Source organism: Aspergillus saccharolyticus (genome assembly GCF_003184585.1).
Source record: "Aspergillus saccharolyticus JOP 1030-1 unplaced genomic scaffold BP01scaffold_1, whole genome shotgun sequence".
Lineage (NCBI taxonomy): Eukaryota > Fungi > Ascomycota > Eurotiomycetes > Eurotiales > Aspergillaceae > Aspergillus > Aspergillus saccharolyticus.
In genome coordinates, this window is record NW_020290611.1 from 656777 (window position 1) to 673465 (window position 16689).

The 16689-nt window shown below is 52.0% G+C and overlaps 3 protein-coding genes across 3 annotated transcripts; 2 read left to right on the plus strand and 1 right to left on the minus strand.

The window, feature by feature from the left end:
• Positions 1-1781: 1781 nt before the first annotated feature.
• On the plus strand, positions 1782-3364 carry BP01DRAFT_5309 (metallophosphatase domain-containing protein). The gene has a single exon (XM_025579929.1). The coding sequence runs from the start codon at positions 1950-1952 to the stop codon at positions 3111-3113; it is 1164 nt and encodes a 387-aa protein (XP_025435750.1). The 5' UTR covers positions 1782-1949; the 3' UTR covers positions 3114-3364.
• On the minus strand, positions 3346-4876 carry BP01DRAFT_352314 (L-lactate dehydrogenase (cytochrome)). The gene is made up of 2 exons (XM_025573911.1): positions 4780-4876; positions 3346-4695 (listed from the first exon to the last, which is right to left on the minus strand). Exons 1-2 carry the CDS (start codon positions 4858-4860, stop codon positions 3616-3618), a joined length of 1161 nt encoding a protein of 386 aa, XP_025435751.1. The 5' UTR covers positions 4861-4876; the 3' UTR covers positions 3346-3615.
• Positions 4877-13697: 8821 nt separating this feature from the next.
• Positions 13698-16237, plus strand: BP01DRAFT_5409 (putative MFS monosaccharide transporter). The gene is made up of 4 exons (XM_025579933.1): positions 13698-14173; positions 14232-14339; positions 14404-14944; positions 15011-16237. The coding sequence occupies exons 1-4, from the start codon at positions 14080-14082 to the stop codon at positions 15849-15851; spliced, it is 1584 nt and encodes a 527-aa protein (XP_025435752.1). The 5' UTR covers positions 13698-14079; the 3' UTR covers positions 15852-16237.
• Positions 16238-16689: the final 452 nt, after the last annotated feature.

Sequence of the window (16689 nt, forward strand, 5' to 3'; positions counted from 1 at the left end):
TATTGGGGGTGGGAGGGAGGGAAGAGGGGGGCAAAGAAGGAAAAAGATAGGACGGAGGTTGGGAGGAGGGAGGGATTGGGATGGCGGGTGTTCTTCCTAGTAGCGTCAAGTCCAGTAAGTCAGTTCAATAATCAGTGAGTCCGTCCTTTAGTTGGTGGCTGTAGCCGGAGGCGGCGGGCAGAGATGAGACAGAGAAGACAGACAGACAGACAGACAGTACAAATACTTACTGGGCAGAGACTGTGTTGGGTAGGGCGAATCTGAGGGGTCGTTTGGTTTGGGTTTTGGGTTCAGCAGCGCCCGCAATGGGGTTTGGTTGTAAAGGAAAATATGAATAGTAGACGATTGAGGGTTCAATGAGGCGCACTGCAGTCTGTGAATCAGTTCGGATATAAGGGATTCTTCATTAATCTAGCAGACGCAATAATGCAGAATGCGATGCATGAATATGGAAACCAGAGCCTAATGATTTCCAGGCGAAGAAGAGGGAGAAGAAAAGGGCAAAAAGACGAGGGATTGATGGACGGGGGTTATGACGCAAACGATATAGACGGATCAATGCAACCACCTCCAACCACCATCCGATGTGATCCTCGTTTCGATTCCTCTAGACCCTCTTCAGGAAATATTGTACATCCACCAAGGGTAGGATATGAGAGACAGACAGCTGAAGAAACAAGGTGTCGACAACAGATCGACAAGGAATGTCCGCAAGCGTACTGGCGAGGAGAGATCAAGAAGAGAGACGGAGAGCGCGCGCGAAGCAACACCAACACAATACACTTACGATTCAAGGTGGACAACCACCACCAGCAATAAGTGGCAAATCAAGGGAATCTACTCGGTTGGGCCTGGATGGGCAACAAGTCAGTCCTTCCTAGACCCGAGATCACAGATCATGTTCAATTGTCGAGGACTTGAAGAACTTGCTTACTTGTTGTACTCCGTACTTGTGTATAAGATTCTAGAACATGCGCCTTGGGCGTGGCAGTCGTGTCTACAGGAGATGATTTAGCGGCAGATAGCCACAGCACCATGTAGTATTATGTAGTATACAACATTATCATTAACATGTCCATGAGCCAAGTTCTTCCAATGACAATTAGGTCAACAATCCCATAAGTAACCGTCGATTAAGTATACGGTGAGATACTGATTGGTCTTTCTCGTGTCGCATGCAGAGAAAAGCTTCTAGCCTCGAATTCCGGGAGTTTTCCAGGAGCATGTACCATACATAATCCATCCAACAAAAATGTCACTTGACTGTAGCACACGAGATAAATGATCCCCAGTTGTATCGGAGGATCCCGCCCGTTGGCACCCCCGATCGATCTGGGCTTGATGTCATTCAATTACTCCGTAGTCAATGCTGGCGGAGTCGATGATTCCAACTAACGGATCGGCCCATGCGGGTACATGTCCGACATTTGATTTGGCTCTAATTCAGTGATTCACTTGAGAAAGGACCCGTATACGTTTATCCTGTTCAGCGGCAAGGTGCAAAGATCAGGATTCGAAAGAATAACCGCCGAAGTGGAAGCGTCCCTGGTGGACTCATCACAGAGAGTCGCAAAACCGACTTGGCTGCCTCAGGTTGCATCGAGGGAAAGCAAGGCAGAGCCAATCATGGCGGGCACGAGGCCGGCATGGCAGCCTCAGTCCCCCCACTTTCCTTAGTAAGTTTAGGTAACTTGACTCCGCAAAATCCTGAGATTACGTACGCCCAGGCCAGGCTTTGAGGCCTCAGGCCGAAATGGCACATGGCAAGCAGCCCGAGCTTCCAACTACAACGACTGGAACTCCTCCATGCTTTGCAGCACTGACTGAGACATCCACACTAACCATGGAGTAGTTAAACCTCACCTTGAAAGAAAGTTATTTCACCCGAAACTCACCTCACCTCACCCTCACCCTCACCGACCTATCTACAATACTCACCTATCTCAACCATGTCCTCTCCTTTCCACCCCCGCCCATTTACCGACTACATCATCTTCTCTCCTCTAGCCGCCTTCATCTACCCCGTCCACCATCTGCTCAATCGACTCCGCGGACCACCGCGACTGCCACCACCCAATGCCCGTCCCATTCGCGTCGTCTGCATCTCCGACACCCACACGCTCCAATGGAATGATGTGCCCGACGGCGATCTGCTCATCCACGCCGGCGACTTGAGCAACGACGGCTCCGTCCGCGAGATCCAAGAAGCCGTCAACTGGCTGCGCAGTCTGCCTCATGCCCATAAAGTCGTCATCTGCGGCAACCACGACAGCTACTTCGACATACGCTCGCGCCGGCCCGAAGATCGCGACGACGCCGCTTCCACAACCACAGCATCCTCATACGCGACCATCTCCTCCTCGACCGCCTCGCTGCGTTCCCTCCCCTCCGACGACCTCGACCGCATTGACTGGGGCGACATTCACTACCTTCAACACTCCTCCATCACGCTCACCTTCCCTCCGACCTCCCCCTCTCCTTCTCCTCCAGCATCCTCCAACCCAACCACCCCTCTCCTCCACCAGCACCAGCACCACCAACCCGCGCGCACCCGAACGTTAACCCTCTACGGCGCCCCGCAAATCCCTGCCATCGCCTCCCTTGGCCCCGAACATGCCTTTACCTACCCACCGCACCACGACGCTTGGAGCGGCACCGTCCCCACCTCGACGGATATCTTGGTCACGCACACGCCGCCGGCGTCGCACCTCGACCTCTCCCCGATCTTCTCGACGGGGTGCCCCGCCCTCCTTGCCGAGACGTGGCGCGTGCGCCCCGCCCTACACGTCTTCGGACACATCCACGCCGCTTACGGGCTGGAGCGCGTCTACTACGACGAGGCCCAGCGCGCGTGGGAGCGCCTCTGCGCCGCCCGCCGGTCGCGCGCCCGGCTGTCACGCTTCCGGTCGCTGCTCACCGGTGGCTTGTGCGATCTGTTCGATGTCTCGGGCTGGGTGGACGCCGCGCGCGTGATCGTGTACGGCGTGCTGGGCATCGTCTGGGCTAAGGTCTGGGGCGGGGAGAATGCCGCGTGTGGCTGGATGGTGAATGCCGCGTGCATTTATCGCGACGAGGGGGTGTTGCGGAATAAGCCTCAGGTTGTGGTTCTGTGATGCTTAATTTCCGGCGGGTGGTTGTGTTGGAAGGAGAGGAGGTTGGCTTCAGTAAATCATTGCGAGGTGTAATGTTCAGAGGAACCGGAAACGTAGGAAGTTGGGTAGGAGCCAGTAAGACGCTAGGTTGTATATAATAAGGGAGAGTTGGTGGGCTCAGCTGCAAAAGGACTACCCGTGGTGGGGTGAGTGGATGGGAGCTTATTCTTCATCTCAGAAAGCGTTGCATCATGCATTAGGCGTTTATATCACTATGAAATATTCTGCTGCAAAGACATCCAAGCACTAAGAAACTACTTGGTTGCTTGTTCACCTTATAGAATCAGAATCTCTATCATGAATACAAGCACAAGCAGGGTCATCTCATCAATATTTTTTTTTTTTGAAGAATGCAATCAGATAGAGGGTCTAACTATAGGGTATAGGAACATATATATGAACAGAACGGAGACAACCAAACTAAGGTCATAGCAAGAACCAGGACGAACACCCCCATGAGCACCTACAACTTGGCCTTCTCGCTGAACCGCGGCGCGACCAGAGGATCATACGCGCCCGCGGACAGGGTATCCGAGGGCACGACGGCATTGTGGCCGCCGACCAAGCCGCGGACATCCACCAGGCCGGGATTGAGGTCCTCAATCTTGTTGGCGCCGATGAGGCGCATGTTCATCTCCATCTCGTCCTTGAGCAGCTGCATGGCGCGCTCGACGCCGGGCTGGCCGTAGGCGGACATGGCGAAGAGGAAAGGGCGGCCGATGCCGACGCCCTTGGCGCCGAGGCAGAGGGCCTTGAGCATGTCGGTAGCGCGGCGGATGCCGCCGTCGACGTAGACCTCGATCTTATCCTGGAGGCCGCGCTGGCGCAGGGCGGGCATGACCTCGGCAAGAAGCTCGACGGCGGAGGGGGCGAACTCGAGCTGGCGGCCGCCGTGGTTGGAGAGGACGACGCCCTGGACGCCGGCCTCGACGGCGCGCAGCACGTCCTCGACGCACTGCACCCCTTTCAGCACGATGGGCATCTTGGTGATGGACTGAAACCAGGGGATGTCCTTCCAAGACAAGGCGGGGTCGATGAACGACGAGATGGCGCGCGCCGCCCCCTGCGACCGGTCCACGCTGTCGCCGCCCGACGCCTGCACGCTGGACCCCACGTCCGAGAACTTAGACCGCATGTCTTTCTCGCGCCGCCCCAGCTGCGGCGCGTCCACCGTGATGAATAGACCCCTACACCCGCGCGCCTCCGCGTGCTGCACGATCCGTTTCGTGATCTCCCGGTCCTTGTTCACGTACAACTGCAGCCACTGCACCTGTGCCCCCTGCCGCGCGTCCACGATCTCGTCGAACGAGCACGACGCCAGCGTCGGAATCATCTGGATCACGTCATGCGTGTGCGCCGACCGCGTGAAGATCACCTCGCCCTCCGGGTGGCCCAGCTTGCCCAGCGCCGTCGCCGTCACGTAGAACGGTGCCGCCACCTTGGTGCCCAGCATCGTCGTGGAGAAGTCCACGTGCTCGACATCAACGAGGACCCGAGGCCGGAACCAGATCTTGTGGAATGCGGAATGGTTCTCACGCATGGTCTAGTGGGGGGAGGGGGGGAACATCTTAGCAAACGGTCTCGAGGCATCTTGCAATGTGTTTTCTCACAGGCAGGCAGAACTTACAATCTCATCATCAGCGCCGCTGGAGTAGTAGGCCCAGGCCGTCTTCTTCATCACATTGCGGGCCACCGCCTCAAAGTCCATCAGGTTGTAGCAGGCCGCCAACGGGGGCATGCGCTTGATGCGCTCTTGGCGCTCCACCTCCTCCGGGTCGGCGACCTTTTCTTCCTGCTCCACCGTCGACATGTCGACCTCGCCCAGGTGCTTGGATTGGTCGAGGAACTTGTCTAATGTGTCGGGAGGGTGGATGGGGTCGAACTCCTCGGTCGCATCCTTGCCGGCATATTTCAGAATGATCTTTTGGCCACCGGGGTGTTCTACGATGTTGTTAGTGTAATGTTGAATATGATACTCCTCGAAAAATAAAAAAATAAAAAATAAAAAAAGAAGAAGAAGCTCACCGGGCAAGAACTCTGTCACGTCGTAGGCTTTTCCGTGGACGATGACCCAGCACGAGTCCTTGGAGTTGTGCTGGGCGACGTCGGCGCCGGTGAGTTTCGTCATAGCGGCAACGTTATATGTGGTACGGGAGGGAAGGAGAGGGAGAGCGGGCGGATTGTAGAGGGGGGATATGGATATTTAGGTAGAGATAAGATGGAGGGATGTCAAGGAGGAGAAGGGTAGAAAAGAAGAAAGTCTGGAGGAGTCAAGAGAGATCCCAGATTCGCAACGCCAAGGAAGTGATTCGCCCGAGAAGCACGGGGTTCTGGAAGAAGCTGAGTTGTGGAGGATGATGGATGAGATGGACTGGGGAAATGATCCTCGGGATAAAGTGCAGCGAGCCTATTGAATTGCGAGGCCACTCGTTGGTCCATTCGGGCGACGGGCTCTTCTCGGCCGACTTGTACTTGTGCAATTTTTGTCCTTCCTCGGCTTCGGGACTTCGGGCGTGGCGAGTTTGTGTGTGTGTGCAGGGATTGGCTGGCAGTCTTGATTTCAATTGTATGTATAGGAAACAGCATTTGGAGTCTGTAATGACCTCCTGATTTTATCATACTGACCGCGATACCTCATTGTAGGGCGGCTGCTCCAAAGGAATATTCTCGTGAGTCCTTCAGGTCCCGTCGATCTTCCGTGGCCGAAAACGGCAGTATCAGATTTGCTCCACACGATCGATATTACCGCATCGCCGTCGCGTTCAGACTTGTGTGCTTGCTCTGTAGCTTGCAAAGAATTAAAGCTGGATACCCTTTTAGCCTTTTCTTGATATCCCTTGGGCTGTGGTACATATTTTGACAATGCAAATTGCCCGAGTAGTTTCTCTAGCTCAACTCATTACAAAACACTTCGTCACGCCTGTCAGACAGCATCATTATAGTCATTCATCTGCTATTGCTTCTTTGGGCCATTCTTCCACAGATACTCTTGATTGAGGCGTGCTACTGTGACTTCAATAGGTAATGGTAATCGCTCACGCGTGCTGTTTCGAAGTTCTTGAACCTGCTTATATATCTTAGCCCCCGTATCAACAACAATCGGCACGCAATCTTTCACCGGGACCAACGAATTCTCAACCCATTCTAATCCAGTCAGTTGAGCCTATAAGGGGCATAAGAGATTACACAGCCCTTGGCAATCACCGCAGAGGAATCTCTGAGTGAAAAATCCCTATAAGAGCCTCAATGGCGCTGAAATGAGATGTCTAGGGAAGATGGAGTACTAAATATTTTGAAACCAGGCCCGCATCGAAACGCACACCTCCAATTACGCCCTACGGTCTTAAGAACCCCCTTTGCCGTCACCCATTTCCTGCGGGTTAAAACAGTGGGGTGAAGCCCCTTCTGCAACCACATCGATGTTCAGAGCTACCACGCTTCTCCCAGGAGACCCAGCTGCTGTTCCAGCGATGTCCCCGGAGGGCCAGTGCGAGGCATGCAGCCCAAGCGACAAGACATTTACTGTGCCTCTTATGTACGACTGTTGGAAGCCGCAACGCGCGCCAGAAGGGAGTGTAGCGGGGGACTAATTGCTGCATAGTTTGATAGTCTGGGGGTTGGTCGCTGTATAGTGCCAAAGCTGGTGTGTTGATTCATCCCACATATACAACTACTACCTGGGTACGGTGATAATAAAGCTATTCTTTCGACGTCCATATATTATCGGCTTTATGCTGGAATGCAATCGAAGTACGCAGTATCTCGTAGGACCGAATATTAAAAAGCTATAGCTGGTCATGACAGTTCTCATAGGAAAGACCATCTACACAGGATCTCTGCCATGTATGGTTCATTGTTGAGGCGTAAGCCTTGGAGATGGTTCAGGCGGCGGAAAGGCCAACGACAAGCCCTCGCTACTGGCCATTTTGGAAATGAAGTACCTCGTCAATGCATGTGTTTGGGGCCTGAACGGGGTTTCGAAACGTGTATGAGTGGTTCCGGATCCGTAAGTCGGTCATGCCAAGCAGTTTTCGCTCTGAGCATAGCAGTGAGGTTCTTTGGTATGACTTTGAGAAAAGCGTGGGCGCTTGGAGGGGGTGGTAGACATGAGTATATCTTGCTTTGATGAGTCTAATTAACTGAGACTCACTGTCTCCACCGTATCATGATTGCTCATCTACCCTGATACCATGCCGATTGCGGTCAGATCAAGCTGCCATTTGTAGCAAAATTAGCACTTTCGACCAAATTATATGGCAGTGGGCGTTACGCCGCGTCGACTGCCAGTGTGGCACTTTGCATGAGAAATTGACGTAGTCTGGACTTCTCAGGTCACGTCCTTGAGATGTGACTTGGAGGTGAAGTCGAAGGACTGAGACAAAGACAGGTCAGCCTGGTGACATCGGCGTGTCAAGTCGCGATAACCGCGTATAATGAGAAAAGCCCAGAGGAAACACTGCCTAGAGTAAAAGGGTTGAATTCCACATAAGCCGTGGTATCCAGTCACCAGAAGACACTGCTGAGCTTTTCCATTGAATCTGAAACAGCGTGGAGATATGGAGATGAGGTATGATGCGCTCATTGATCATCAAATCCTGACCAAACTTCTCAGGTTCCTGCAGCATGGCGCAAATCGATGCCTGGCATTTAGAGCATATCTGAACATGAAGGAAAAGGTTCCCAGCTAGGCGCGGCTGGCTTGTTCATCACGGTATGAGTTTGCCACGAGTCTGGGATATAGCCATGTCCGCTCGCGAAGACGTAGGAAGTCTCTTCAATAAATTCCGCCACTGGGGTTGAAGCAGCAGGTGCAAGAATTTACCGCCTGTTGTAAAAAGAGCCCTCGGAACGAGTATGCGCAGGAGACTACCGCTGCGGGAAAGACATTATCCCGAGTAAGCTCGTTGGCCCCAGAATTCGGAGTCCATTGGTCACTCTGCTAGGGATATGTGGGACAGCTGACTCTGGGGAGATTTCTTTTGGGGAAAATGAGGGGAAGAATCATGAGTGGGATCCAATTGCCCCAGGAGCCGGCCGTCTCCGTAAATGACGACGTGCCCGGGGATAACCCAGTTTGACGCGGCTGTGGAGCTCATGACACAGCAACATGATTGGAGATGCTTTTCAGGAGTATTGCCCGGCAGCGACGATATTACCATTTTGGGGCCGAGAAAGAAGACGGAAGTCGTCATAACCTCGGATGGTAGCTGTGGACTAAACAGTAGATTTGACTGCGGCAGTCTGCTAGAGTATTACCTCGCGCTAGAATTGAGCTAAGAGGTCTAAAGAAGTCCCTGTCCGTGCATCTATGACCAAAGAATATCAGGGAGATTGCAAATGGCTAGGGTCGTCAATCTGAAGGGGCAGGTTAACCGACAGGCGATGATGTCCTGGCGTTTGTGGGATATGTACTCCACGTTCCCGTTTGTCCACATGGATGGAGTTGATCGATTGTCGCTTCAGGTCTGGCCTTGAAACTGCTTGATCAGTGCTTCCAATTATTTGCAAAATAGCCAGACTTGTAGACTCGTTGGATTCCACCTTACTGTGACGATAGAAGACTGTCAGTTCTGGTAGACAGGCCTTTCAACTGTCACGTCAGAAACATGCCTTATAAGGATACTATTCACTCAAATCCGGTACCTGAGAATACGCTACTATGGTTCTACGCTTCTTCTCATAATGTGACAAGGGGCGTAAAATCCGGAGAAAGAACTCATTGTGCGTAGCCCTGAGGGTTGTCGTAACAGTGTACGCCGAAGTAGATCTGATAGGCAAATCATTGGGCAATGTTCTGCCAATGACAAGCGAGACAATTATGCTTGTCCAGATTGAAGCACCAATAACACCGGGCATCCATGATGGAGATGACTGGATAGTAAATGTTTCTGCCTGTGTCACCGAAGTTGCCAGCCACCTCAGATGCAGACGAATACACAACTTTCCCTAAGCAGGGACATAGCGATATCATAAAAGGCTAGGTACTTGAACGAAGGCACAGGAAGAACTGCTCACCTCGGAAATGACAGAGAGATTTCTGAAGGGATTATGGCAGTAAACTTTGCGGTGCATCGGTGAAGATTTAAAAAATGCATGTAACATTCAACAGTGCAAAAGTCCAGTGCAGCGATCGGCTGGTCTATTGGCTGCTAGTGGTGACCAAGATGCTATACTACAAAGGTAGATCGCGGCAATCGACAGAGCGGGTAATCTCCTCACGACACATCCGGCAAAACCGAACCGTCCTGCTGGGACAGCACGGCATTGAGGGGGAAATAGGGGGGCGTAGCACATAACGGCATACTTAAGGAGGCAAATGGTAATGACCCTCGTTGCCCTCGAGAAGCAAGGGCAAAAACGGCTGGGTGTGCCACAAGCATATTCACGGGATAGAGTGACATGCATGGGATGCATGCAGGTGCATTGGCAAAATGTAATGCTGCTCTACAATCATCTTCGGATGGTCTGGTCATGCAGGAATGTGTCCAAGAATGCGCGCAGTGAGATTAGCATCCGCAGAAATCGGGGGAACAATGCCGAGAAAAGCCAGACAAACCGAACAAACGACTCTTCCTGAGGTGGTGCTTACATAATATGAGCAGACGATGTTTAAACTTACCGCTGTCAGAAATGCACGGATCATTACGCCAGGAACTGATCCCGTATGCGACAGATGCGAGCAACTGCGTGACTTCCTGATCACCTACATGAGGGATGCTTGCCAGTGTTAGCCCAAGGTTGAACAGTTGTTCGATTCATCCGGAACTAATCAAGCACAGGTGCTGACTGTATGGAAGAGGAGCTGATGCCGGCGCACTTCACTGAAGTGGTTCTAGAACCCAAGATACACATGTCCCTTTTCGCACTCTGGAGCTCGATTGACAGTGAGTCGTTCGAGCTCCAGATGATCCGTGATGACCGGATTGGCTCGAGTGCAAGCCACAATTCTATTTCTTTCTTTATTCGCCTGTCCCCGTGACTTGAAGCTCCGAGACCTCCGGCATCCAGACCGAGATGGCCATCAACACTCGGCACACCGGTGCCGGGTCCGCTGCTCGGTGTATAAAAAGCATCGGCCTCCCGGCCCTTCTACCCCCTTACCCATAAGCTCATGCGCGAAGAAAGGCAGTATAATGTGTGCCTTCTGCTCATGCCTGCATCCTTTCACCTCAGTTCAATTGTCACCTTGTAAGCAAAGTCGTCTTCAAGTCAACCTTATCGTCAAGCTGCATCGTTCGCGGGCCAATACCAATTTCCGGCCAACCAATAGGTAACTGATTACTCGTTTCAACAAGACTGCTTGGCTAGTACCATTGTTTCGTCCAACTGTGTGCTTTGGCTTGGGACAGCATTCAGATTCTGACTTTCTCTTACTCAACCTCACTCTTTTCAGTCCACTCGTGTCCGCCAATGATGGGCTGATCATGCAACGGTAATCTCTTACGTGATACGGTGTATGCGGAACAAAATTTTCCACACTATCGGGCGGGTCGCTTCTCCTGAAGCGTCGACAGATTCGACATGAAATTCCCGTCCCGTTGCTCACTTCCCGACTCTTGTCGCAGCCAAGCCCGACCGTGTGCAGTCGCTTTCAACCCTCGGGCCGTCTCCGTCGATATCTGCGCCAGTCAATCTATGATCTATCTCGAAATTCGGCCTGGGTCCCGGAGAGAAGTCGGGTGAAGATCGATGGCCTCACCGCAACACCCCGCTGTATAACTTTCTTCACGCGTAGAGGCAGCTGCACCCACTCGGTCTGTGTTGAGCGGTCAAAGAATAACGTGCTCTCCGTCTACGGATGGCAGACTAGAATGATTGGTGCCTGAGACGGCGCCGACTCCCTTTATCGGGCGATTGTTGATGACTGCCTAAAGCGGTGATGACGGCTTCAAGCGAACTACGCCAGATTGTCAGTGATTTGATGCGTGTCTGCAATTCAAACCCACAACGCATCTCAAGCTAGGGAAATGCAGGTGACCATCCTTCTGGCCTGGTATCTCACGTTCAAATCAAAAGAACTAAACGATTTATGACCGATGTCGTCACCTTCTCGGCTGTCGGTTCTTACTTTCGAACCCCACCAAAATCTTTACCCGGACCGCTCCATCCGCAGACGCTCTGTTGATAGCTTACAAGCTACATCATTGTTCTTCGAACTAATGTCGAGTACGAATCAGAAACTTTCCCGAGGAGATTTCGACTCGCTGCTTGACTCAAGCCACTTGTGTGATGAGACTCCCCGTCAAATGCCAGTAAGCCAGTGCCAAAGATGCTGCTCGAAATCCTTATTCATGGAGGGGAATGACTTTCCCGATGAGTAATGATGGGGTCATTCGCAGGATGGGGCCTTGAGGGGGCGGAGGTTTGGCAGATTGTCTTGCCCAGAAAGCAGTTCTATTGGCACAGAAGCAGGAACTCAGTGGCTAGCGATCACGTCGACCAATGGCTTACATTTGCTGGGTGCAAGAGGACGAAGCATTCGATATGACGATTGGCGGCAGGTGCGCGTCGTGGTAGCCCCCCGAATTATCCCCACTTGATCTGCCCAAAAAGGTTGGATTTTCCCCACAAGCTTCCCCCCACTCCGTCTCTTGCCGAGACGAGGGCTTGGAGTCGGCCGACATCCCGTATACCATGGTCAGGCAAGCCCGGGGTTCCTGAATCACGCCTCGTGGCCAGTGCGGGCACCAAAAGCGCCATTGACGTATTTAAGATTAGGAAGTATACTGAGCTTGTAATAATCACCGCCACTTTCATGGCAGGCGACGAGTATGTCATCGTTCGACTGACCATTCGGACTTAGCTACTGTGTGATGCTAAGCTCTGCTAAGCAAACCAAGTGCTGATTCATTGCTTGTCAGCGCCAGCCAAGATGTGGGTTCCAGAGGATCACCCGAATTCGCTTAGTGTCAGTGGGGATTTTTGAGGTACAATAACCAGGCAGATCGGAGCACACACGTCGACTGATTCTTGCATGCTTGGCTGTCTCATGTCGACAGTCTGTCTGACTGGATCATGGATTTTTTTTTATCGCCGAGATTCGGGGGTACCTGGGACGGGCCAACGGCCTTCCCGATTTTGAGGTGTCCCGGTTCCGAGTGGTACTGCAGCCATACGGAGTAGAGGCGTTTCCCCTGCACTCTATGGCGAAAATTCAGCCATGAGGTCTTGCGTAGTTGACCCGAACAAACTTATTCTTGAAAAGGCAACAAAGTAGGTACATTTATCATGAATACTCGGACTTCAAAGCCCGGGAAAGGCGCAAAAGAAACACCTGGATCGCAGGGAGGTTAGTCCGGTGCGGAGGAATACTAAGCCAAATTATTATTATCGGGAGGGGAAAATGGGGGAGATGGAATCGCCGGCGCGTTCAGAAAATGGAGAAAGAGTGGAGAGCAACCACACATCGGTAACCGGTGGGATCGAATCAGCAACGAGGGTCTCCCACCAAGTTGCGATGAACTGAAGGACTCGGGAAAAGATCCATGAATGTAACCTCTTTCAGACACACGATATTGCTATTGGCGCAAGGTCCTTCTCACCTTGCAGTCGAACGCTAGGCGCTGTCGGGGAAACTCTACGGATTTCCTGCGGTACGGAAACGGCTTCCCGAACGAGGGCCAGCTGCTTCTTGGAACATGACCACCATCATGGCCTAGGGCAGAGATGCTGTTTCGTGATGTAGTTGGCAAGTTGCACCATAATTTGAGATGTGCTAGCAGAACCCTGATCATGGGGATTATTTTCTGGGCCGGGGAATATCGAATCTTGGAGGCTCAAATACTGCAATCACAATGGCGTCCGCATTCAGATTCCCCCGGGTGCGGGTGCTGGAGTTCCGGCGCTCACTCCGGCTGCTCACTACATTTCTACATAACTCACTGACCAACTATCATTTAGCGGGCACGAGGATGGTTCCCCTTCGCTTGAGTTGCTCGATTGAGTGGGACATGCCAAACCAACAGGCAAGTCAGCCCTGCAAACTTGATTCCACGTTGGGACATCGGCCGGGCAGCTCTTTTCCTCTTCTACCTAACTTAGGTATACTCACGATATTCCGTATTTGTGACTACCACTATGTAGACACGTCACAGGCTCGCAGCCCAGAGTCAGGTCTCCCATGCTGCGTCTTCCTCCCTTCATCGGAAAGGGACAACAATTAATGACACCTGCAGGGCCCGTCCCGATTCTCAGGCAAAGTCAGTCGGATGAGAAAAAGTTAAACCACCAATCTTGGTTCGGTTTCTTTGCCTCCCTCCCGAATCCCCCTTTTTTGGTGACTACAATCTTTTTTCTTTTCTCCCATCATCTTTTTCCCGTCTTCCTTTTCTTTTCTCGAAATTGATCAAGAAATCAGTAATAAAAACAGAAAAAAAAAATAACAAAATCTTAGTGGTCCCAAGGGAAAATGCCGTGATGTCATTGCTCATTGCCCACCCACAGTGGGCCTGGGCTCCACCCCCAAAAGATGCTTAACTCAGCGTTATTGATGCATTCGGTCCCCTGCTGCTCCACAAAACAAAACAATAATGGTGTGGTTATGTTTTCAATGACCGTCGCTGACTGACCTGTGGAGTATCGTGCAGGTTGGGGGGCGGGGTTAGAGAGATTGTTAGTTGACCAGCATGCATGAGACCGTGAGCACCATGGAGATACCCTAAGTAGATATAAGCCCCCCCCTTCCTCCCTCCCCAACTTCTCCGCGCTCCGTTGTGTCTCGTTCTCGGTCTCAATCTTATCCTTCCTTCTTCTTCTTTCCTAGTCCAGGGTGAAAACTGAGCTCAAGGAGACTCGATCGCATCAGGAGTCTATCGGAGAAGACAGCGACTCAACTTAACTGTTTGATCGCTTCACATCTATCTGGATTGGGATTCCTCTACCTCTACCTCCCAAGTGTTGATCGTCATCTGGTACAAATTACTCCATCATGGCGCCGACCTACGCAGGGATGTCGGGCAAGAAGTTGTCCGTGTCCATCTCGACCGTTGCTACTTTGGGCTTTCTTCTGTTCGGTTATGATCGTATGTCTTCACCCTTCATCGACCATGAAGAGACTTGACTAATGTCGACGAACTACAGAGGGTGTCATGTCCGGAATCATTAGCGACACGGCCTTTCAAGATCTGTTCACTGCCACCAAGAACAATTCCACCATGCAGGCTTTGGTGACCTCCGTCTACGAGTTGGGTGCGTACCCTTTTTCTCTACTCTACCGAGGCCCACCATCATAACTGATAATCTCTCTATGCAGGTTGTTTGGCTGGTGCTTTGTTTGCTTTATTTTTCGGTGATAGGACTGGCCGACGCATCATGATTATGACCGGAGCTACCATCATGATTATCGGCGTCATTATTCAGGTCACCTCCTTCGCTGGCCACATTCCCCTCTTGCAATTCTTTATCGGCCGTGTCATCACCGGTATCGGAAACGGAATGAATACCTCTACCATTCCCACTTACCAGGCAGAGTGTTCCAAGACCAGCAACCGTGGTCTTTTGATCTGTATCGAGGGTGGTATTATCGCTATTGGTACTGCCATTGCGTACTGGATCGACTACGGTGCCCACTTTGGTAATAAGGATCTCGTGTGGCGATTCCCCATCGCTTTCCAGATCTTTTTCGGAATCGTCATTATCGTCGGAATGTATTTCTTGCCGGACTCGCCGCGTTTTCTCATCGCCAAGGATCGTGTTCAGGAGGGAGAGTACGTGCTGGCTGCCTTGGGTGGCTTTGAAATCAATGACCACGAGACGCAACTCCAGAAGCAGCTGGTCATTGACTCTATCAGAGCGTAAGTCTACTCACTCCGTTTCCATGTTTCCGTCAAACCATCTCGTTGCTAACGCTCTGGTAATAGTTCGAGTGCTGCAGGTCAGGGTGTGACATACCGTGACCTTCTCACCGGCGGCCGATCTCAACATCTCCGCCGTATGTTGATTGGGTCTTCCTCCCAAATCTTCCAGCAGCTGGGTGGGTGTAACGCGGTCATCTACTATCTCCCCCTGCTCTTGGAAGAGAACCTGAATGAGGGCACCAACTTTGCTCTTCTGATCTCCGGTGTCAACATGATCGTCTATGCTATTTTCGCGACCTTTTCCTGGTTCTTTATCGAGAAGATCGGCCGTCGCAAGCTCTTCCTGGGTGGTTCTTTTGTCCAGTGCATCGCCATGATTATCACCTTTGCTTGTCTGATTCCTGGTACGACGTCGGCCGCGAAGGGGTCGATCTTCGGTATTTTCCTCTACATGGCTGCTTTCGGTGCTGCTTGGCTTCCTCTACCCTGGTTGTACCCTGCCGAATTGTCCCCTATCAAGACTCGTGCCAAGGCCAACGCTGTCTCCACCTGCAGTAACTGGTTGTTCAACTTCTTTGTCGTTATGATCACCCCTGTCATGGTGTCTAGCATCGGCTGGGGTACCTACTGCTTCTTCGCTGCGATGAATGCCCTGTTCATCCCCTTCATCTACTTCTTCTACCCGGAGACCGCCAACCGGAGCTTGGAGGAGATCGACATCATCTTCGCCAAGGGCTACACGGAGAACATCAGCTACGTCCAGGCTGCCAAGAACCTTCCCAAGCTCACGGACGACGAAGTCGAGCAGAGGGCCATGGAGTATGGCTTCGGTGGCGCCAGCGACGAGGAGAAGGCGAGCGCCGCCGAGCTGTCCGGCTCGAACAGCGGCAAGGAAACCGAGTAGAGCACTCGTATCCCGCTGTTATGATCAATGAAACCTACGAGGATGATGCGCTTGTGCGTGATATGATCTGGGCTTCCAGGATCGCTGTCTGCCCTGTTGTCTGCATGAGAGTCCGTCTCGCATGGCACCCCTGCAGGTGGCTACGAGTCACTTCAAGTTGTTTGTTCCCCTTTTTGTTATTTCTGAGATGTTGGGTACCCCGCTCTCCTACATTTTCGTCACTTGATTATGACCGAAATATGCGGCTGGAGTTGCATGATTTTAGCTACGCCCTTCCGACTCGGCGCAGCCGCTGGACATATAGATTCCCCAGATTCTTGTTTTGATTCTTGTTTTTGGTGCTTCACCACGCGATTACCCCTGAGTTACTTGGCTTGTGGAACCAGCTGAGACTCAAACGTTTGTCCTGTGAATTTTGTACTGTACATTTCTTGGGATCACGTCGTTTTAGAGATAATGGCCGATCACTGCTCCGAATGGAGTAGATAGAACATGGAAGAATTCCAACTGCGCATCTTCTTCACCTATTGTAATTCTAGACCGCATAACATGACGCTTGGAAATATTTCGTATTAATTAGGTTCCCGATCGTCTGGAGAGATGGTGCTGCAGGGTGGTCCGAGTTCCTTCGGTCGGTCGGTCGCTTGTCGATCTTGATTCTTGAGGGGTAAAAGAACACGACTAGAAGCTCAGTCCTATTCTCGCACCTTCTAGCGGTCTGTGCCCTGGCAATAGCGCTGGGGACTGCTGGCGGAATGACCATGAGGTGAAATGTCCAACCGCTGGAAAAAGATCGATGATGACTATGATGGTTCGAGGCGAATTCCGTGGCTGGAAT